This window comes from Vipera ursinii (genome assembly GCF_947247035.1).
Source record: "Vipera ursinii genome assembly, chromosome: 16".
Lineage (NCBI taxonomy): Eukaryota > Metazoa > Chordata > Lepidosauria > Squamata > Viperidae > Vipera > Vipera ursinii.
Window position 1 is genome coordinate 821,954 of NC_139529.1, and position 24,701 is coordinate 846,654.

Consider the following 24,701-nt stretch of genomic DNA (forward strand, 5'->3'; position numbering starts at 1 on the left):
TCGGGGACACTTTAAAAATATCAATCTGTGAGACAGTTTTTAGATCCTGTCTATTATATCCTCTGTCATCTATGTCTTAGTAAAAGTTCCTGCTTGGACAATCTTGTCTCCAAGAGTTTTTCTTTCCTAAGATGTGGATTAGATGGCTTCTGACAGAGCCACTTTAATTTTTTGAAGGCTGCTTGGCATTCAGTGGACCAATTTAGTGGCTGAGTCAGTTTGGGTTTCATCCCTACCCCCATCCACCCCTGTCTTGAGCAGGTTGACGATGGGCAGGGCTATCTGGGCAAATGTGGAGATGAACTGCTGGTAAAAGTTCACAAATCCCAGGAAACTCTGCATCTGTCTCTGGGTCCAAGGGGCCTCCCAGGATCACTCTCATCAAGGTCCATTTCCACCCCATCCTTGGAGATGTGCTACCCTGGGTAGTCTAGGCTGTTCTTGTGAAAATCACATTTAGATAGTTTCAGATATAACTGGACTTTATGCAGCTGCCCTCACTAGCTTTATGTGCATTTCCATAGTTTCGGTATAAATTAGAAAGTCATCTAGGCAAACCAGTACCCCTTTGTACAGGTGTTCATGCATGACCTCATTTATTAATTGCATGAATACTGCTGGTGCCCCTTGCAGCCCAATGGCATCAGCCAGAATTGGTAGCAACCCAAAAGGCAGTTAAATGCAGTTTTCCACTTAACCCCCTCCTTATTCCTCACTGGGGAGTAGAGTAGAGTAGAGTAGAGTAGAGTAGAGTAGAGTAGAGTAGAGTAGAATAGAATAGAATAGAATAGAATAGAATAGAATAGAATAGAATAGAATAGAATAGAATAGAATAGAATAGAATAGAATAGAATAGAATAGAATAGAATAGGAAGGGACCTTGGAGGTCTTCAAGTACAGGCCCCTATACCATCTCAGATAAGTGACTGTCTAGCCTCTTTTTAAAAATCTCCAGTGATGGAGCACCCATGATTTCTGGGGGCAACCTATTCCACTGGTTAATTGTCCTCACTGTCAGGAACTTTCTCCTTAATTCCAGGTTGCTTCTCTCTTTGATCAGTTTCCAACCATTTTTTCTTGTCCTGCCCTCTGGTGCTTTGGTGAATAACGTGACCTCCTCTTCTTTATAGCATCCCCTCAAATACTGGCACACTGCTATCATGTCTCCCCTATTTCTTCTTTTCTTTAGACTAGCCAAACCCAAGTCCTGCAGCTGTGCTTCGTATATTTTAGTCTCCAGGCCTTTGGTCATCTTAGTTGCTCTTCTCTGAATTTTTTCAAACCCTCAACATCTTTTTTTGTGTGATATGGTGACCAAAATTGGATGCAGTATTCCAGGTGTGGTCTTACTAAGGTTTTATAAAGCAGTATTAATACCTCCCCCTTCATGGATTACTGCCTTGTCATGGCGAAGGGGCTTGCGTAATTCAATGAAGCTATGAGCTATGCCGTGCAGGGCCACCCAAGATGGAAAGGTCATAGCAGAGAGTTCTGACAAAACGTGATCCACTGGAGAAGGAAATGGCAAACCACTCCAGTATCTTTGCCATGAAAACCCTATGGACAGTACCAAAAGGCAAAACGATATGATGCTGGAAGATGAGCCCCTCAAGTCGGAAGGCGTCCAATATGCTACTGGGGAAGAGCAGAGGGCTAGTACTAGTAGCGCCAGAAAGAATGAAGCGACTGGGCCAAAGCCGAAAGGATGCTCAGCTGTAGATGCATCTGGTGGTGAAAGGAAAGTCCAATGCTATAAAAAAAACTTTCTCCATAGGAACCTGGAATGTAAGATCCATGAATCAAGGCAAGCTGGATGTGGTCAAACAAGAGATGACAAGACTGAACATCGACATCTTAGGTATCAGCGAACTAAAATGGACAGGAATGGGTGAATTTAATTCAGATGATCATCAGGTATACTACTGCGGGCAAGAATCCCTCAGAAGAAATGGAGTAGCCTTCATAGTCAATAAAAGAGTAGGAAAAGCAATACTGGGATACAATCCTCAAAATGACAGAATGATCTCAGTTCGAATCCAAGGCAAACCATTTAATATCACAGTAGTCCAAGTCTATGCCCCAACCACCGGTGCTGAAGAAGATGAAATTGACTGGTTCTATGAAGCCGTACAGCACCTTATAGAAGTAACACCAAAAAATGATGTCCTTATCATCATGGGGGATTGGAATGCTAAAGTAGGAAGCCAAAAGATAGCTGGAATAACAGGCAAGTTTGGCCTTGGAGTACAAAATGAAGCAGGGCACAGGTTGATAGAATTTTGTCAAGAGAATGCAATGGTCATAGCAAACACTCTTTTCCTATTTTTTATTGAAAAGTTTTACAGTACATTTTTGAATACAACCCCCCCTCCTCCCCCTCCCCTCTCCCCAACCCCCCCAACCCTACTCTCCACCCTCCCCGACTTCCCAGAGCAAAATACAGGGTATAAAAATACAAACAAACATAATCTAAAATATGCAAACAACAATAAAATATTAAATTCTATCGCACTTTAACTCTTGGTAAAATAACTACAAGCTAGTTATACATCATATATATCCGCTACTTATTCAAATGCTAAGTGAAACTTTTTAGTCCCATATTTATTCTGGATGTAATCAATCCATCTTCTCCACTCCACAATGTATCTCTGTTGCGATTGGTCTTTCAAATACGCTGAGATCTTTGCCATTTCCGCCAAGTTAGAAACTTTTAAAGTCCATTCTTCTATAGTCGGCAGTTCTTCCTTCTTCCAATATTGTGCTACTAAAAGTCTCGCTGCCGTAATTAAATTCAACATCAACTTAGTGTCCACAACGGTGGTATCTGTGATAATACCCAATAAAAACAGTTGCGGAGAAAACTTGAATATTTTTTGCATGTTCCACCAAATTTTAATCCAAAAAGCTTTAACCTTTTTACAAGTCCACCATATATGAAAATACTTTGCATCCTCACAACCACACCTCCAACATTTGGGCTGGCAGTTCGGATACATACTTGCTAATTTTTAGGATCTAAATGCCACCTATAAAACATTTTATAAAAATTCTCTCTTAAATTTTGGGCCTGTGTAAATTTTACATTTCTAACCCAGATCTTTTCCCAAGTATCCATTGTAATAACTTCTTGAAAATTCTGAGCCCACTTTATCATACAATCTTTAATAAGTTCCGTCTTTGAATCAATTTCTATCAATGCAATATATATCCTTTTTATATGTGCTTGACCTTGATGTCTAATTTGCTTTGCCAAATTTTCATCCATCATTGAAAAACCAGTTTTCTGGTCCTCTTTCCATCTAGCCTGTAATTGCCCATACTGAAACCAGGTTTGTACAATCTTCTCTTCTTTTAAAATGTTATATGACTTTAATTGCCATCCAATTTGTAGGTCATACCTCTCTAGGTATAGTAATCTTTTATTTCTAAGAGTTATCCACTCTTTTAACCATGTTATGGTAATATAAAGTCCAATCCGGCAATCCAAATTCTCCATGTTCTTTTGCTTCTTGTAGCATTTTCATTCTAATTCTAGCTGTTTCTCCTTGTCAAATAAATTTTAAAATCAATGTATTTAGTTCATGAAAGAAGTTTTTCCCCAATCTTATAGGTATTGTTTGAAATAAAAAGAGTATTTTTGTAAAATATTCATATTCACTGTTGCTATTCTCCACAGCATTGAAAGTTGTAGATTTTTCAATTTTTCAAGTCTAGTTTTATTTGTTTTAATAATTTTATGTAGTTTTCTTCTTTAATTGTTGCATACTTGCTGTTAAATAAATTCCCAAATATTTAGTTTTCTTAACTATTTGAAGATCTGTTTTTTCTGACAGATGGTTATTTTTCTGTAAGATTTTTAGCTATCACTTTGGTCTATTTATTTTCAAACCTGCCACTTCTCCAAATTCTTCTATCTTTTTCATAAGCTTGAGGCTTGTCTCAAGCAGTTCTTCTAGTATAAAGACCAGATTGTCTGCAAATGCTTGTAAGTTATATTTTCATCTTTTATCTCCAATCCTTTAATTTCTGAATCTTGCCTAATATTTCTGTTCAATACTTCCAGTGTTAGTATAAATAACAATGGGGATAATGGGCATCCTTGTCTTGTTTCTTTTTTAATATTAAAATTTTCTGTAAAGTCTCCATTTACAATTACTTTAGCTGTTTGCTATGATAGATTGTATATTTATATTCTCCAAAATCCATTTCGTCTAGTTGTTGAATCATAAATTGCCAATTTATGTTATCAAAAGCCTTCTGTGCTTCTAAAAATATTAACACCATCTGCTTCCCTGGTGCATTTCATAGTATTCCAAAATATCTAAGATCATTCTTCAGATCTTTTATTTGTTTTTTTAAGTGGAAATCCATTTTGGTCTGTATGTATAAATTTGGTCAAAAACTTCTTTAATCTTTTAAATTGCAAGCTCCAAAAGGTGATTTACAATTCCAAATGACATAATTAAAAAATAATCAAAGACTTTTATAGGACATTTATGATACAAAAGAAACCTCTCAAGATAAAATAAAGCAGATTTACCAAAAATCCCAGAGAATATGCAAAACATGCTAACTGAAAAATATCAACGATGGAGTTGATAGAGGCTATAAAAAGGCATATCATGTCAACACTGCTAACATCAGATGTCCTTGCTTTGACAACAGATGGAAATGTAGCCATCTTTTCTCTATCGCTTTTAGCAGGGCTTTTTTTCTCATAGAACGCTCAGAACGGCGTTCCGGCATCTTTTTTGCAGAAAAAAACCCAGTTCCCTTATTGGCTATCCTAGGCCTATTGCAGGGCTAGCAAACCTGGCTCTTTTTATGACTCATGGACTTCAACTCCCAGAAATCCTGAGCCAGCCATGCTGAGGGGAAAGGGAGAGGTTTCCAAGCTGAGCCATGTTGGCTCAGGAATTCTGGGAGTTGAAGTCCTTGAGTCATAAAAGAGCCTGCACTAGAGGAGTACATTAAAATTATTTACAGGATTACTTCTTTAGGAACTAAACTTTTAGAATCTAAAACAGCTAATTCAAAAAAGCCAACAGGAAAGAACCTCACATTTTTCATCTACTTCTGTCTTTTGGAAGGTAAAATTAGATAACAAAATAATCTGTTTCTTATGTTAACATCTCTGCAATGAAATCAAAGGTAACAGGAAAGAAATGAGAAACATTTTTCTCAATGTAATATGGTTAATTTAGCTGATTCTAGGAAAAAATAGTATCTTGTACACTCTTGAAAACTATTTTGAATCTAAAAAAATCTTAAGAATGAAATATTCTTAATTTGGACTTTACTTTTACTGTTTGGACTGTTGTGTGTTTTGAAAAATAGATTATTTAGAATCTCGTTATATTGCACTTCAGTCTTTAAATAATTAACCTAGTATATACACAGGGCTTTTGTTGTCATAGAACGCTCAGAACGGAGTTCCGGCACCTTTTTTGGATGGAACCTTGTAGGGTAGGCAAGGCATGTGTGAGTTGAGTATGACATGTTACAAAGCCCTACATGGCATGGGTCCGGACTACCTACGGGAGCACCTTCTGCCGATGTCAGCACCCCACCGTCCTGTGCGCTCCCACAGAGAGGGCCTCCTCAGGGTGCCACCGCTCAAGGAATGTCGGCTGGTGGCCCCCAGGGGGAGGGCATTCTCAGTGGGTGCGCCGGCCCTCTGGAACAGTTTACCAACCGAAATCCGGATGGCCCCCGACCTCCGTACCTTCCGTCGCGACTTAAAAACTTTCCTGTTCCAGCAGTCCGGCCTGGCATGATAGCGTTAATTGGGGTCCCAGTTTGTTTTCACTATTGTTTTTATTACTTTTTATTGTTCATCGGTATACCTTCCTCTGTACACCGCCCCGAGTCCCTCGGGAGAAGGGCGGTTTATAAAAACTAATAAATAAATAAATAAATAAATATGACGTGTGAGTTCCGGCACCTTTTTCTTTTACAAAAAAAGCACTGTATATACATAACAATATATGATGTTTTCCCTGGTGAGCTAAACATCAATAACAACATTTATTAAAAAGGCTAAAATAATTTCTGGTGATATTATCTGTATATTAAAATTTTGGACAAGAAGTGATCATGTGATCATGCCCGTGGACTGCCCCCGACCTTCGTTCATTCCGCCGGGACCTGAAGACCTGGCTCTTTGAGCTCTCCGGCCCAGGCTGAGAGTTTTTAATTGGGGTTTTATATTTTTCAGGGATCAAATTTAATTATTTTTAATTGTTTTTAACTTTTGTATTGTATTGATGTTTTTAAATACCTTGTAAACCGCCCTGAGTCCTATGGGACTTAAACTTAAATGTATCCTAGCGAAAGATGTTACATATGTGCATAAGTGTTACATATGTGCATAAGATGTTGCATAAAGATGTTACATATGTGCATAAGTGCATAAGCATATGCCTTTTTAAAAATATCAAACATGCAAAGAAACAAAAATAAGTCCAAAATACCTGTATTACATCCAGAAATGCCAACTTTGCAACCAATATTTCTCATCCATAACTATGGCACCCTAAGGATACCTGCATACATGCAAATGCTTCTCTGGGATCAGTAACACAACAGGGATTGCTTTTTCCTTCCAGTAACATATACCTAAAACCAGTTTATTGCATTTGGCAATTGTACTAAAAAAAATTCATTGTCAACCAATATAATTCATTTAATTTGAAATAAAGTGAAAAATTGATTTAAATTATTTTATTAAAACAAATTAATGGCAATTCTTTTATAAGAAGTTGCCTCAAACAAAATGAGTTTGACATGCCTGCTCTTGATAGTTGAATGCTCCAAAATAAATTCTAGACCAGGCCTGTACATGCAGCCTACCTTGGACAGAGCACAGACTTTTTTTTTCAAGTAATAAAATCACCACCACTGTCATGTTGCCTAGTGCCTCCATGGCTTACCATGACCACAAGCTCCAAAACTGTAGATGCTCCTCTAGTTACCAAATCATTGATTAGCCCTCCAGCATTCCTTTGCAGACCACAAAGATTTTTAATTTATTACTGTGGGCCTTTCCCTTCTACAAGTTGCACAGATCTCTTCTAGATTTTCCTCTTGCCTTTCCGAGTTAACTCCTTGGTCTGTCTTTGAGCAAGAATTGACTTTGCAGGGAAGCATATTATCATTTGATGTATATTTAACATATGTTCTACCTTTATTTACCAATTGTATAATATTTGTATGCAATCCACATGGTCAGGTATAATAATAATAATAATAATAATAATAATAATAATAATAATAATAATAATAATAATAATAATAATAATAATAATAATAATAAGAAGAAGAAGAAGAAGAAGAAGAAGAAGAAGAAGTAGTTGGAAGGGACCTTGAAGGTCATCTAGTCCAACCCCCTGCTCAGGCAGGAAACCCTATACCATTTCAGACAAATGGCTGGCCAGTCTCTTCTTAAAAACTTCCAGTGTTGGAGCATTCACAACTTCTGGAGGCAGGTTGTTCCACTGGTTAATTGTTCTAACTGTCAGGAAGTTTCTCCTTAGTTCTAGGTTGCTTCTCTCCTTGACTAGTTTCCATCCGTTGCTTCTTGTCCTGCTTTCAGGTGCTTGACTCCCTCTTCTTTGTGGCAGCCCCTGAGATATTGGAACACTGCTATCATGTCACCCCTCACCCTTCTCTTCATTAAACTACACATACCCAATTCCAGCAACCGTTCCCTATATGTTTTAGCCTCCAGTCCCCCAATCATCTTTGTTGCTCTTCTCTGTACCCTTTCTAGAGTCTCGACATCTTTTTTACATCGTAGTGACCAAAACTGGATGCAGTATTCCAGGTGTGGCCTTACCAAAGCATTGTAAAGTGGTATTAGTACTTCACGTGATCTTGATTCTATCCCTCTGTTAATGCAGCCTAGCACTGTGTTGGCTTTTTTGGCAGCTTCAGCACACTGCTGGCTCATATTTAAGTGATTGTCCACTAGGACTCAGAGATATCTCTCACAGTTACTACTATTGAGCAAGGTACTACCTATACTATTTATTTATTTATTTATTTATTTATTTATTTATTTATTTATTTAATTGGATTTATATACCGCCCTTTCCCAAAGGACTCAGGGCGGTTTACAGGGTATTTAAAACAAAGATCGATACAAAAGTTAAAGCCAATTTAAAAAGATTAAATCAATCCCTAAAAAATAAAAACCCCAATTTAACTTCTCAGCCGGGGCCGGAAAGCTTGAAGAGCCAGGTCTTCAGGTCCCGGCAAAAGGAACGAAGGTCGGGGGCAGTCCTAAGCTCCAGGGGCAGCTGGTTCCAGAGGGCAGGCGCACCCACTGAGAAGGCCCTCCCCCTGGGTGTTATCAGCCGGCAATCTTTTACCGGCAGCACCCTGAGAAGACTCTTCCTGTGGGAGTGCACTGGACGAAGGGAACTTGATGCTGGCAGCAGGTGCTCCCTCAGATAATCCGGGCCCATGCCATTTAGGGCTTTATAGGTCATCACCAGCACCTTGAATCTCACCCGGAGGGCAACCGGAAGCCAATGCAGCTCACAGAGTAGAGGTGTTACATGGGAGTATCGGGAAACCCCCATCACAACTCACACGGCCGCATTCTGCACCAGCTGAAGCCTCTGAGTGGTCCTCAAGGGCAGCCCCATGTAGAGAGCGTTGCAGTAGTCTAAACGGGAGGTCACGAGCGCATGAGTGACTGTGCGTAGGGCATCTTTGTCCAGGTAGGGTCGCAACTGGCGCACCATTGCTGTGCATTTGATTTTTCCTGCCTAAATGTAGAACCTTACTTTTTTCACAACTGAATTTCATTTTGTTAGATAGCACCCAGTGTTCAAGTCTGTCCAGATCCTCCTGTATCTTAAGCCTATCTTCTGGAGTATTGGCTATTCCTGGCAGCTTGGTGTCGTCTGCAAATTTGATGAGTTCCCCATCTATCCCCTCATCCAAATCGTTGATGAAGATGTTGAAGAGCACTGGGCCCAGAACAGAGCCCTGGGGCACCCCACTACACACTTCCTTCCGTGTAGATGCAGTTCCATTAAGGACCACACACTGAGTACGGCCTGTCAGCCAGCTACGAATCCATCTGGTGGTGATGCTATCTAACCCACATTTTTCTATCTTATCAAGTAGTAGGTTGTGATCTACTTTATCAAATGCCTTACTGAAGTCCAAGTAAATTATATCTACAGCATTCCTCTGGTCCACTAGTTTTGTCACTTGGTCAAACAATGCAATAAGATTTGCCTGGCATGATCTGTTTTGACAAACCCATGTTGGCTTTTAGTGATAACTTTGCATCAAGGTGTTTGCTGATTTGTTGTTTGATTATCTTTTCCAGAATCTTCCCAGGTATTGAGGTCAGGCTGATAGGTCTGTAGTTTCTTGGGTCTATTTTTTCACTTTTTTGAATATGGGAACTACATATTGGGGCAATTTACAATAGAAAAAATATATTTAAAATCATAAGATTAAAACATAAAAGCAGGGCTTTTTTCTCATAGAACGCTCAGAATGGCGTTCCAGCACCTTTTTTTGCACACACATACAAAAAAACTTTTGCACAAGCTATGCTATTGGCTTTCAAAAGCCAATAGGAATTGCTGCTGAGTGCACCAAAAGACCTGGCTAGCAAACGTTGCACTGGCTTGTTGTCTGCAGCGAAAGCAAGTAGGCAGGAACTTTGCATCCCTCCCTGCTGCCCAACTACACCCTCTCAACTAGGTAAGTAAGAGAGGACAAGGAGTGGGAGGTGGGTTCTGCGGAGTCCATGTGCACTCCATCCTTTTGCTCACCCGTGGCAGCCAGGCTGGTGGCCTACCTGGTGCTGGACCTGTACCACCGTTGCGTCGCCCTGCGTGCATAAGTGGCCGCCCTGCATCGCCTGGCCCGCACCACCTCCACTGCCCACCCCACGCAGCCCCACCATATAGAGTGGGCCCTGCTGCTCCCACAGCACCAGCCATGCCAGCTCTGGCCCCGGGGGGGGGAGCCTGCCACCAATACCCCTTGCACCTGTGACCGCAGCAGCGCCACCCCACCCCACCCACCCCTGCCTCCTGCACCCGCCAAGATGAGAGTTCCGGCACCTTTTTTTTTTTAAGAAAAAAAGCACTGGCTTTTAGAGTTCGTTGATGCTGGGAGGGGGAATGTGGATGAGAGTCCAGCTAGTCATAACAATAATAACTCAACCATGGTAACCCAAGGTTATTAGGTCCAGGAAAGATGGGGAGAAAGCCCGTGCTTCAAGTTAATTGGGGAATGTGATTTATGACTGTTAATTGGAGAAGGGAATTGCACTTTGCTACTTTGTGCCGGGGGGGGGGGATTCAGTTTTTGGCTTCAACTATGTAGTGTTGATACTTTGTTTCTCGAATAAAAGATTCTTTAAGGAAAACAATGTTCTTTTGAAGAGATTCATCTGTCAGAACCATGACATATCTAATATTTGGTCATAATTTTTCCAATTTTTCCAACAACTCATATCATAAATATATTTTCTTTTAAACTGATTGTACATGTCTAAGAATGAAGCAATATTAATTATCAAATACAGAATTCAGGTTCTTACCACCAGTGTTATTGGATAAATTTATGAAAGTCCAAAATCCTTAGAACAGAGATTAATCAATCTTAAAGAACAATAAAAGGTAAAGGTAAAGTTTCCCCCGCACATGCGTGCTAGTCGTTTCCGACTCTAGGGGCCGGTGCTCATCTCCGTTTCAAAGCCGAAGAGCCAGCGTTTGTCCGAGGACGTCTCCGTGGTCATGTGGCCGGCATGACTAGACGCCAAAGGCGCACGGAACGCTGTTACCTTCCCACCGTAGTGGTCCCTATTTTTCTACTTGCATTTTTACGTGCTTTCGAACTGCTAGGTTGGCAGAAGCTGGGACGAGTAACAGGCGCTCACTCTGTTACGCAGCACTCGGGATTCGACCTGCCAAACTGCCGACCTTCTGATCGACAAGCTCAGCGTCCTAACCCACTGAGCCACCGCGTCCCTCTCTAAAGAACAATACAGTATCTAATAAAGATTTTCTCAATCTTGGCAACTTTAAGATGTCTTGGTTTCAAGTCCCCAAATTCCCCAGCAGCATACTTGATTGGAAAATTCTGGGATGTTATTCAGGCTGAGAAACATTGATCTAATGATCCATTTCTTGCTGGAATCAAAATCATAGAAGGATTAAGTTTTGGGCCATGACCAAAACAAACAAACAAACAAACAAACAAATAATTAAGCCTATTTTATTCTCTCAAAGAAGGAATGTAGATCAGTATTGCAGGTAAAATAATTATAATTGTAAAAGCTTTCCTGTCAGAATCCATTCATATCATATTCATAAATGGAATGTTTCAAACATTATTCCATGGATTCTGCCATCTCCCGAAGAGAAGAGAATATGTGTGTATTGAACCGGTATTAGGCATTTCAAAGGAAAGAAGAAGCCTTTTGAACTGGGGAAACAAAAGGGGGGGTTAGCATCTGGCTTTTGTCACGGAAGACAGCAATAAACATGAAGGGTCCTAAGTTCCTTTTTCCCACGAGATGGATGATACGAGAGAAAGGATGGGGGACTGACCAAATGGGGTTAAGGGGGGTTAAACCGGGAACTCTTTATAAGGGTTTACTTCGTGGGATAATATTAAGTCCTGTCTCGTTTCCTACAACCAAGCATGTCATAGTAAAGATTCCTTTTGGAATAGATTTGACTCCAAGAATTTTGTGTTCCTAAGACGTGGTTTGGGGTGGGTCCTGACATTAGAAAGGACTTGCACTGAAAGTCAACCTGGGAAGAGGAACCTTACCGGGGGACTTTGCAAATAAATATGATGTCTGACAATGAAGCAAGAAGGGAGGGAAGCCCCACGGAGAAGGAGCCTTCCTCCCAGCCGAATTCCCAGAAACATTGGGAAGCTGAAGCGTCATATTCCTCCTGGGAGGAAACGGCGGAGCAGCACAAACAAAAACCCCGGTGGTCAATGGGCGTTGGAAGGAAAAGTGAGTGGGAAAAGGCTTCGGGAGAAGTGACCCTGAGACGGAGCGACCACCAACCGGAATGGAAACAAGAGATGGAGAACTCCCTGCACGCTAGTGAGGAAGAGCGGATTCTGGAAAAAGCTATTGACTTGATGAAAACAACCCTGAGCTCACTAAGGGAGGAGAGAGCTGGAAACCGCAACTGACACAACACCTGGGGTTGCAACTGGAGGGGTAATGGAAGGGATCCAACACCTGAAACCCCAGGGCCGTCCAATGGAACAGGAGCCGCTGACTCAGCAGTACCCACCCCCCCAGACGCCCAGACGGGGATTGAGATGAGGAGCGATACACTCTGCGGCGCAGACAACGCTGCAGCCAAAGATTCCCACCCCTGGAAGCAAAGTTCAAGGGGGAGCCATCACGACTGGGATTTTTCCTAACCCAAGTCCTCAGCTACATGGAAGAGTACGGACGGGACATTCCCAGTGACAAAACACTTATCCGAATTGTGCAATCTGCCCTGGACGGGACGGCTGCAGACTGGGTGGTGAACCTGCATGACTCCAATGCCCCAGAACTCAACGACTTCAACCGATTCATGTCATCCTTGAGGCGATGATTCGAGGACCCTTTGGCTGACCGGAAGGCCCGGGAGAAAATCAAGACGGTGAGGCAGGGCAGGAGAAGAGTGGCCGAATATACCCAAGAATTCCGAGCCATCGCCAGCAAGCTGAACTGGCCAGAAGACATCCTCCTCAGCCATTTCAAAGACGGTCTAAACTACGACCTGTATGACGCTTGCCTGCCTCGGGGAGACCCCTACCATCTCGACGACTGGTATGTCCTGGCAGAGGAAGTGGAAATAGACCTATTGAAGAGACAACGCAGAGGAAAACCACTCGAGCAAACACGTGAGGGGGAAAACCCACCGGCCACGGCTAAAAAATCAAAGGGATGTTTCAATTGCGGGAGAGAGGGCCACCGTGCTGCAGAATGTCGTTCGAAATCCCCTTCACGCAAAACAGAGGCACCATCTTCCAAAAGCTGGGGAAGTCTCAAGGCAACCCAAAAGAATCTTCCATGAAGGGGACAGAGGCTGTAGAGTCCACAATTCCTGCCAAAACCTGGGATTGGACTCCGGCCTACACCGCAGGGGCGGTGGACACCTCGGAAGACAGCTCATAGGGAGAACCTTTGGTAAGTGGACCTCTTCCACCCATACTTAAGACAGTGACTATATTAGCTTCCTCTGTACCAAAAGCCAATGAAATAAAAGCTCTGATAGACTCTGGCTGCATCCGCTGCCTCATCAGCCCAAAACTGGTGGAGGAACTGAGCATCCCAGTGAGGAGGCTAAAACAACCAATCTCCTTCAGTCAATTAGATGGGTCTATAGCCAGCTACCCTAGCCACTCTACCACTCCACATGTCCCTGGGGTCCCATGAGGAGGACATAACGTTTATAGTGGCCCCAGGCATGGAATGCCCAATGATTTTAGGACTGGAATGGCTGAAGAAATGGAACCCCAGGATAAACTGGAGGACTGCAGAACTCAACTTCCCAAAAGGGGAACAGAAAAATGTAAAACCCCCAAACACCCCCCAACCCAGAGGGAGGAGACAGCAGCAGTGGGGAAAGAGAAGGGGTTACCAGAGATACCGGAGGAATACAGGGACCTGGCTGAGGTTTTCAGTGAGGAAAGAGCAGATGAGCTTCCCCCCACCGCCCCACAGACTGCACCATAGAATTCAAACCTGGGGCAAAACTCCCAAAACCCAGGATGTATGCCATGAGCCCAAGGGAAATGGCAGAAATGGAAAGATTCATAAAGAAAAACTTAGAAAGAGGATTTATTGAGCCCGCCAAACCCAAAGTGGCCGCCCCGGTTCTGTTCAGGGAGAAGAAGGATGGGTCTTTCCGCTTGTGTGTGGATTATAGAAATCTGAACACAATTAGTGAATGTAATCTGTACCCCCTTCCCCTAATGAAGGATATGCTATCCCACCTATCGAAAGGAAAGATTTTTACCAAACTAGACCTGAGGGAAGCATACTACCGTATTAGGATTAAGGAAGGAGACGAATGGAAGACTGCATTCAACTGCCCAATGGGGTGCTATCAATTCAAAGTATTGTCATTCAGACTGCAAGGGGCCCCCGCAGTCTTTATGCAATTAATTAATGACGTGCTGAGAGAGCACCTATATATAGGGGTCCTGGTTTACCTCGATGACATCCTTATCTTCACAGAAACCAAAGAAGAACATATCAAACTAGTCAGAGCAGTCCTGAAGAAGTTGCGAGCTGCCCACTTATATGCTAAATTATCGAAGTGTGAATTGCATCAAGAAAAAATCGACTACCTGGGATATCGCATATCTCCAGAGGGCATCGAAATGGACCCTGAGAAGGTCAGGGCAGTACTAGAGTGGGCACCCCCCGCACACAGAAGCAATTGCAAAGTTTCCTGGGGTTTGCAAATTTCTACCGCCAATTCATCCCCGCATTTGGCCAAATAGCCATGCCCCTCACAAATTTGTTGAAAACGAAGGGGGTGGGGTCACCCGTGAAACCCAGCCAGCCTCTAAAATGGTCAATGGAATGTCAAGCAGCATTTGAGAGGCTAAAGAGACTCTTTTCTGCGGAACCTGTACTTAAACACCCAGATCCCAACAAACCTTTTGTAATACAGGCAGATGCGAGCGACGTAGCAGTCCTGTATTACTACAGGAAAATGATGAGGGGGCGTTGCAACCTTGCGCATATACATCCAGGAAACTTACAGAAACTGAACAACGATGGCCAATATGGGAGAAGGAAGCATTCTCATTAAGGTGGTCATTATTAACTTGGCGTCAATTTTTGGAAGGAAATAAAATACCTTTCCAGGTCTGGACTGACCACAAAAATTTAGAAGCACTAAAAACGCCCAGGAAGCTCACTCCTAAGCAAGCCCGAAGGTCCCAACACTTTCACTGATTCAATTTCACTCTCAAACACTTGCCGGGGGGGAAGAACTTCCTGGCTGACGCATTATCTCGCATGCCCCAATATAATAGCACACAGGTAACTGACTTTAAACCACTTGTACCAGAACAACAACTGGCAGCACCAGTCACCACCAGGGCACAAGTAAAAATGAAGCCGGAAGTGGATAGCCAAACCGGAATAGAATTCCGAAAGTCCTTGGAAGGGGACGAATAGTTCCAGAAAAATAGGCACTATTAAAGATGGGTTACCTTGGGTGGGTGAGAAGCTATACATACCTGCCACCCAGAGGACCAATTTCTTGCAACTGTGCCATGATACAAAATCAGCAGGACATTTCGGGTTTGTAAAAACATTACACTTAACTAAAAGGCAATTTTGGTGGCCATCTATGAAAAAATACATAGAAAGCTATGTGGGCAGTTGTCAAATTTGCACAATGGCCAAGAGGTTACAAGGGAAATCACCAGGACTGTTACAACCAGTGGCGAATCCCTCAGCCCCATGGAAAGAAATAGCCATGGATTTTATTGTGGAACTACCAGAAAGCAACGGAAACACCGTTGTCTGGACTGTCACTGATCTGTTCTCTAAGCAAGTCCATTTCATACCTTGCCCAAAATTACAACTGCAAAAGCATTAGCAAAACTTTTTGTACAACATATTTACAGATTGCATGGGGCACCACAACGCATCATATCTGACGGGTGCAATTTACCTCAGCATTTTGGAAGGAATTTTTATCACTGTTAGGAACTACCCAAGGACTGACATCTAGTCATCATCCTCAGGGTAACGGGCAATCGGAACGGGCTAACTCTGTACTTGAGCAATAGTTAAGATGTTATATAAGTTTCCAACAGTCGGACTGGTCGGATCTACTGCCTTTTGCAGAAGTGGCATATAACAACGCAGTTCACTCCAGCACAGGTTACACTCCTTTTCAAGTAGCCACAGGCCAGAGCTTCAACCCCATACCTGATCTAACTCCAAAAGAACAGGTAATTCCAGAACTAAAGGAATGGATTGCTCAGTTACAATACACATGGCCTATTGTCAGAAAAGCGTTAACAGGGGCTAGATTAGCACACAAGACACAGGCAGACAAGAAAAGATCTGATCCCACACCGTTCAAGGTGGGAGAGATGGTATATCTGTCTACAAAATACCTTAAGTCTCTCCAACCCTGTAAAAAAACTAGGACCAAAATACATTGGACCTTTTCCAATTAAAAGAATCATAAACCCAGTAACAGTTGAATTAGGACTACCTAAAAATCTTAGACAAATACACCCAATCTTTCACTGCAGTCTAATAAAGAGAGAACAACAATCTCCCCTACGAACAAAAATTCCACCACCACCACCTCACATCATGGTCGAAGGAGAACAACATTTTGAGGTGAAAGAAATTCTGGATTCCAGGAAAAAACATGGAACAACCCAATATTTAGTGGCTTGGAAACACCTCCCCTCCTCAGAAAATGAATGGGTCAGCAAACACCACGTTAAAGCACCGAAGCTGCTTAAGAGATTTCATACAGAATATCCAAACAAACCGAGTTAACATTTACATATGTTTTTTTTTCTTCTCTTTTCTTTTCTTCCCCTACAGATGGACACATCTTTTTTCTAAGGAGAGCGGACTGTCAGAATCCATTTATATCATATTCATAAATGGAATGTTTCAAACATTATTCCATGGATTCTGCCATCTCCCGAAGAGAAGAGAATAGATGTGTATTGAACCGGTATTAGGCATTTCAAAGGAAAGGAGAAGCCTTTTGAACTGGGGAAACAAAAAGGGGGGGTTAGCATCTGGCTTTTGTCACGGAAGACAGCAATAAACATGAAGGGTCCTAAGTTCCTTTTTCCCACGAGATGGATGATACGAGAGAAAGGATGGGGGATTGACCAAATGGTGTTAAGGGGGGTTAAACCGGGAACTCTTTATAAGTGTTTACTTCGTGGGATAATATTAAGTCCTGTCTTGTTTCCTACAACCAAGCATTGTCATAGTAAAGATTCTTTTTGGAATAGATTTGACTCCAAGAATTTTGTCTTCCTAAGACGTGGTTTGAGGTGGGTCCTGACATCTCCAGTGTAAATATTAATATACATATTATTAATCTATAGGGGCAACATAATAAGGATGCCTCACTCCAAATGGAATGGTGGCTCCTCCAGAAATTTCCCAGAAATACCACCAAGAAATCTAGTGGGACTAAAGTGGGGCATATTTTTTCCATCTTGCTCCCAACCTCTGTGGACAGAGCAATCTCCCACGTGCCACTTCTGACCTAGGACCAGATGTGAATCACACAAATGCAAAGAACCCTCTGAGGCTGGGTCCCCATCACTTTCTGAGAGAGTTTCTGAAAGAGAGAGAGAGAGAGAGAGAGTTAGGAACAGGGTAACATTATATGGGGATGGCCTCTTCAAGAGATGTACATTTCTGCCTCCCATATTACATGAGAAATTATGCACATCTTTCATTCTTTCAAACACCACTGTACCTGAAAAAATATTCCTTCCTCCATCCTCCCATACTCACAAGAGTAATTTAACTAAAAGAAGAGAGAGATTGATTTACTGGGAATAAAGAAGGCAGATTAATATTCTGTAATAGAAATAGGGATTGGCTGTGAAAGAGGAAGAGCCTCTCCAGAGCAACGAGCAGTCAAATGGAACTTGAACCCAGGGCCACAAAATTAACCAGAGAAACATCTTGGAGAAGCTCCTCCCTGGCTCATATAAGGATAAACTGAGGGAGGGAAATATTCAGACATGCAAGGTCCTGTCCCTATTGCTGTTGCAATAAAAGTCATCCTGGCCTTTCTGGCAATGACTTACCTGGTAGGGCTGACATATTTCCAGTCTTTTTTTTTTCTTTGGGGGTGGGGAATGAAATATTACCTTCCTTCTGGAAAAGGATCATATTATCTGCTCCAACCATTTATGGCTGCTTAGTATAGGTAGTCCTCAAGTTAATGACCACAATTGACCCCCAAATTTCTGTTGCTGAGTTTTGCCCCATTTTATGATGTTTCTCACCATAGTTGTGCTTAGTTCGTGGAATCGCAGGCAGTGCAAGTTAGTCGTGATGCAGGAATCAACCACAAACAGGATTCACTTTGTCTAGCTTTTCCTTGAAGATTTCTCTTTTTTGTTATATATTTCAACTATCTGCATCATCACCAGTATCTTTTTTTCTTTGCTTCCTGATGTCAAACAGGATAATGTGCCAGCTTCCAACAGCCTTGAAGAAAGAGCTGATGTCACGGCCCACTGGTGGGGCGAATGGACCAAGTGGGCGGCCTGCACTAGGACGTGCGGTGGAGGAATCCGCTTCCAAGAAAGGCACTGCCTGCAACAGAGGTAACCCTTGGTTTCAAGAGGTTTTCATCATTCTTGTCTTTTTTTCCCCCTCATCTTTTTCTCTTTGTTTTGAGCTGTTGCTGTAAACGAAAGCAGAGGAGAAAAAAGTGTAATGGTGAGCCTTTGAGAGTCAGGTGAAAAATAAATTTAAACACATGAAAGAGCAAGTTCTTTCTCCATTTATGGGCTGCAGAGGAAGAGAATTCTGAAAGCAAAATGTTGATTAGGCCTTTATTGTTATTAATACATTTGTGGTGATTCTTCTTGAATACAGCAATTTAGATAACAGTGCTGCATCTTGGCTATTTAAGGATAAGAGGGTTGAGAGTTTTGCTGCAGGACCTCTGAGTCTTTTAAAACCTGGGATTCTCATACAGCGAAAGCACCAACTTACTGGGACTATGCTTGCAGGATAAAATAAGACATCTTCTGCAACAAGTAATTAGATTGAAAAACACTTCAACAGGAATGTATTTTTAGTCTTGAAATAGTTTTATGTAACTGCTAGAAGTGATAAAAAATGGGAGACTGCACCTGTTACAGGCAGCATGAGTATTGTTATTGCTATCCTTTTTTATTTAAAATGATATAATGATGTAATGAAAATTAAAAATCATACCATCTGTCCTTTTATATTTAGAAGGAAGTTGGTGACTGGATTTCTTAATAAAACCTGCAATGGGATGTCTAAAAGATACCAGCTGTGTGAAGTGCAGGTAAGAGGATTCTTTTTTGTGTTCCTTGCAGGAAGGGGGGAGCGGGGGAGGGAGGCCTCAAGTGGGATCTCCTGGAAACAAGGAAGATACTTGGCCAGCAAAACTTCCATCAGTAAGAGTAAAGTCAATCCTCGACTTACAACCACCATTGGGGTCAGAATTTCATTAAGCGATGTAGTCCTTAGTGGGTCATGCCTAATTTTATGATCTTTTTTATGCTCTTTTTTGCTGCTATTGCTACAGTTGTTAAGCAAGTCGTGTGGTTAATAAACAAATCTGGATTCCCCCATGACTTTGCTTGTTAGAAGGGCCCTGGGTGTGCTGACCCGACTGCCAAACACAACAGACGCACCAATAATTCTCCAACGTTCTTTTTATTCAGGAACGCCAGCAGTTTCACACAGCCGCCTGTTAACGGCTGCTCCAAACAATGGAGCTTGCTCCCTTTTCCCCTGCAGGGGTCTCCCAGAGTTGATTTCAGTCTCTCACCATGCTTGCAGCAAGAGTCCTTCAGGCAAGCTGGCTCTTTTCCAACACGTACATGCTCAGAAGACATTTGGTAGGAATTCTTTAAAATGATACGCTCCTCCTAGGGACATAGTTCTGCCTATCATCCAAGTACTAATGGGGTTGCTGAATGTACCAACTCACTAGTAGAGCAATACCTGCACTGTTATGTAAATTTAGATTTAGATTTTATTAGATTTATATACCGCCCTTTCCCAAAGGACTCAGGGTGGTTTACAGGGCATTTTAAAATCACATCAATATAAAATACAAAGTTAAAAGAGAATTAAAAGATTAAATTATCCCTGAAAATAAAACCCCAGTTAAAATTCTCAGCCTGGATCAGAGAGCTCAGAGCCAAGTCTTCAGGTCCCGGTGGAATGAGCATAGGTCAGGGGCAGTCCTGAGCTCCACGGGCAGCTGGTTCCAGAGGGCAGGCGCACCCACAGAAAAGGCCCTCTCCCTGGGTGTTATCCGCCGGCAATCTTTTACCGGCGGCACCCTGAGAAGACCCTCCCTCTGCGAGCGCACTGGACGAAGGGAACCTGATGCTGGCAGCAGGTGTTCCCTCAAATATCCTGGACCCAAGCCATTTAGGGCTTTATAGGTCATCACCAGCACTTTGAATCTCACCCGGAGGGCAACCGGAAGCCAATGCAGCTCACGGAGTAGAGGTGTTACATGGGAGTATCAGGAAACCCCCATCACAACTTGCGCGGCCACATTCTGCACCAGCTGAAGCCTCTGAGTGGTCCTCAAGGGCAGCCCCATGTAGAGTGCATTGCAATAGTCTAAACGGGAGGTCACGAGCGCATGAGTGACTGTGCGTAGGGCATCTCGGTCCAGGTAGGGTCGCAACTGGCGCACCAGGCGAACCTGGGCAAAAGCGCCCCTGGTCACGGTTCGTATATGATCTTCAAAATTGAGCCGTGAATCAAGGAGGACGCCTAAGTTGCGAGCCCTATCAACGGGGGGTAACACCACACCCCCCATCATTAAAGGTGGAATAGTTTGGTTAGCCCGAGATGCCGGTACGCAAAGCCACTCAGTCTTGGCAGGATTGAGACAAAGCCTGTTTCTCCCCATCCAGACCTGGACCGCCTCCAGGCAACGGGACATCATGGTGAGGGCATCGCTGGGTTGGTTTGGGGTGGAGAAAAAAAGTTGGGTATCATCAGCGTACTGATGATACCCCACCCCGAAACCATGAATGACCTCGCCCAGCGGCTTCATATAGATGTTGAACAGGAGGGGCGACAGAACCGACCCCTGAGGGACTCCACAAACGAGAGGCCTTGGGGTGGATCTCTGCCCTCCCGTCAACACCGACTGCGAGCGGCCCAGGAGATAGGAGGAGAACCACCGTAAAACGGTGCCTCCCACTCCCAGCCCCCTGAGACATCGCACTAGGATACCATGGTCGATGGTATCGAAAGCCGCTGAGAGATCTAATAGGACTAGGACAGAGGAGCAACCCCTGTCCCGAGCCCGCCAGAGATCATTCACCAGCGCGAACAGTGCCGTCTCCGTGCTGTGCCCGGGCCTGAAACCCGATTGGTACGGGTCCAGATAATCAGTTTCCTCCAGGAACAGAGGAAGCTGATGTGCCACCACGCTCTCAACAACCTTCGCCAAAAAGCAAAGGTTGGAGACTGGACGATAGTTATTTAAAACAGCCGGGTCCAGGGCAGGCTTTTTGAGGAGTGGTCTCACCACCGCCTCCTTCAAGGTGGCGGGGAAGACACCCACCTTCAAAGAAGCAGTTATTACTGCCTGGAACCAGTCTCGTGTCCCCTCCCGAGCCGCATAAACCAGCCAGGAGGGGCACGGATCCAACAAACAAGTGGTGGAGCTCAGCCTCCCCATGATCCTGTCCACATCATCAGGGGAAACAGGATCGAACTAAGTCCAGATAACATGCTCAAGGCCGTCCGATTCCTCTACGTCAGACTCCACCCAGTCAGAGTCCAAACCGGCCCGGATCTGAGCAATTTTGTCTGTCAGATGATGACTAAACTCCTCAGCCCGTCCCTGTAAGGGATCCTCCCTCATCTCCTGGTTAAGAAGGGAGCGAGTCACCCTAAACAAGGCGGCCGGGCGATTATCTGCCGACACGATGAGGGTGGCAAAGTAGTTAGCCCTTGCCATCCTCATCACAGCAAGATAAGACCTTATAAAGGTTCTTAACTGCAATCGGTCATATTCGGAACGGCTGGACCTCCAACTGCTCTCTAGACCCCGTCTCCGACATTTCATCTCCCGGAGCTCCACAGAAAACCATGGAGCCCAACAGGATCTGCGTCGGGTCAGAGGTCGCAAGGGTACAACACAGTTGAGTGCCTCAGTGGCCGCCCTTTCCCAGGCATCCACCAAGACATCAGCTGGGCTGTGAGTGAGGGCGATAGGTATAGACCCTAGCGCCATCTGAAACCGTTCAGGGTCCATTAGGCGCCTGGGGTGGAACCATATAGTTGGTTCCGCCGCTCAGCAGCGGGGGGTGGCATAATGGAAGACCAGTCGCAGGAGATGATGGTCGGACCATGACAGGGGAGTAACAACCGGTAAACCCCCTCTCACATCATCCAACCATTGTCCAGACAGGAACACCAGGTCGAGAGTGTGACCCCCCCATATGAGTCGGGCCTTGAATTACCTGGGTTAGGTCCATGGTCGTCATGGAGGCCATGAACTCCCGGGCTAGCTCCGATGACCCTCCCAGGGAAGGTAGGTTGAAGTCACCCAGCACTATGAGTCTGGGGAACTCCACCGCCAACGCTGAGAGGGTGTCGAGCAGCTTGGGCAGAGCTGTTGCCACACAGCTGGGCGCCAGGTATGTAAGCAACAAGCCCATCTGAACCCGAGAACCACATCTCAGGAGGAGGGACTCACTCCCACCAATCTGGACAATGGTGGTCTCCCGCAGACATAAAGTCTCCCTGATAACCACCGCCACCCCACCGCCCCTACCCTGAGGCCGTGGCTGGTGTATCACACGGAAACCTGGGGGGCATAACTCAATCAGAGGGACTCCTCCCTCTGAGCCCAACCAGGTTTCCGTAATGCATGCCAGATCTGTGCGTTCCTCCTCGATCAAGTCTCGAATGAGGGGAGCCTTATTAACAACGGACCTGGTATTAAGGTAAACCAGCCTGAGCTCAGGGGCCTGATCACCCTCACCCCCGGGCAAAAGGGTGCTAATCGGAGGGTCGGAGCATGTCACCGCTCGCAAGCAGCGGGGGCGCGATCCTGGATGTCGATACAGCCCTCCGTGCACACATCTGCTGCCATTCCCTATCGTCGTGGGGATTTGAAGCCCCACCCCAGTACACACAGAACCAGCAGCTTCTCCCCTCAACCCTATCCCGCCGGGACCCCTCTTAGGCCCATACTGAGTACTAATTAAAAATTCCCTCCCCATCCTACTATCCCTCCCCTTCCCTAATCCTTTAAAATTACCAGCATTATCAGCAGACTAATTGGGCCAAACTCCTGTCTTTCACAGAGGTGGCATATAACAACTCGATACACAGCAGCACAGGTTTTACCCCCTTCAAAGTGGCTATGGGGACTGAGTTTATGCCCATGCCAGAACTCCCAAAGGAAGCCCCATTCTCAGGGTCCTTAGCTGATTGAATGGATATGTTAAAAGCCAATGTAGCCCACTGCGCATCAGGCACTGAATAGGTCTAGGGAAAGTCAAAAAAAGGCAAGGAGATCAGAAGAGAGCCTCTCAGGAAGAGTTCAGAGTGGGGGATAAGGTGTATTAGTACACTAAGTACCTAAACATGAGGCAATCTTGCAAAAAGTGAGGTCCCAAATACACAAGGCCTTTCCATATCATCCGGATCGTAAATCCGGTGACGGTTGAGCTGACATTGCTGAGAAGCTTCAGGTGAGTTTATCAAGTATTTCATTGCAGCCTTTTAAAACCTTTTTGAGGATCTGGTTTGAGGCCAAAGAAACACCTCCCATTCTAGTAAAGGGAGAGGAGCACTACAAGATCAAAAAGATTCTCAGCTCCAGATATCACAAGGGAAAATTACAATATCTAGTACTGTGGAAAGGCTACCCACTAGCAGACGCTGAGTGGGTGGCTGTCCCTGTTAGTTAAGAAATTTCATATTAGGTATCCTCAATGACCCCATTAAGGAATGTAGCAGAAGTTGGATTGTACATAATAATGTGTATGTATGTATGTTTAATCTTCTTCCAGGTCTACCTTTCTTCTGGGGAGGTCAGCATGTCAGGACTGATTTGCCATTTCATCTACATTTTCTTCCTTGCTCATAGCTTGACAAGATTTGGGAATGCAAAAGTGGGAGGGATAGTATCTAGATAACCAAGGCATCTTTGAAAGTCAAGCAGAGTCTAAAATTCCCATGCACCATTACAAAACTAAAACTCCTGGTTTCCCTTATACTTCCCCCCCGCATGCCCCACCCCCTGGTCCAATCTGGCACCACCTAAATGTTTTGGGAAATGCTGAGGTGTTTGTGCTGGTGAAATTCCACTCTCAGGGTAGACAGCCTTGAAGATGCCAGCCCTAGCACGAACCAGATTCCAAACCACTGTGTTCTTTCTCACATGACAATTCCCCCTCCCAATTTTCTATCATAAAGATATACAGCTTTATTGCCCATTTGTTCCCCCTTTTCCCCAATTGATGACAGAATGCCAGCAAGGTGTCAAGCTGAAGGTGGTGGATCTGAAGTCACTATTTCCAGCTCTGTTGTAACTTTGGTCATTAAGTGAATGGTCATATGTCAAAGATTACCTGTACTAACACTTCTCTATTTAGAGATTTTGTATGGATTCTTTGAAGCTCCTCTTTTAATTGTGATGCTCAAGCTTGGTTTTTTGAAGGTAGGTGAGGAGCTGGAGGAGCAAGCGGGGCAGGGGCTGCCTGGGCCTCACCTGGACTTCTCTTCCTTCCAGCAGTGTCCTCTAAGTGGAAGGAGCTTCCGGGAGGAGCAGTGTTCTTCCTTCAACTCCCGGGTCTACAATGGGCGCACTTTCCACTGGAAACCTTTGTATCCAGGTAAGCAAGTGGTGCTCTTGGTCTTTGCAGCACAAAGTAATGTTGAAGGTTTAAAATGAAAGAGGCTCTTTCCTGCTCTAGGA

The 24,701-nt window shown here is 44.0% G+C and overlaps 1 protein-coding gene across 1 annotated transcript in view; it reads left to right on the forward strand.

The window, feature by feature from the left end:
- The window catches only part of ADAMTSL2 (ADAMTS like 2), a 111,474-nt gene that overhangs the window by 19,479 nt on the left and 67,294 nt on the right, over positions 1–24,701 (forward strand). Inside the window, exons 3-5 of the mRNA XM_083375290.1 lie at positions 18,215–18,357; positions 18,998–19,073; positions 24,516–24,618. Coding sequence (XP_083231416.1) covers positions 18,215–18,357; positions 18,998–19,073; positions 24,516–24,618 — 322 coding nt within the window. The remainder of the gene's footprint in view (positions 1–18,214; positions 18,358–18,997; positions 19,074–24,515; positions 24,619–24,701) is intronic.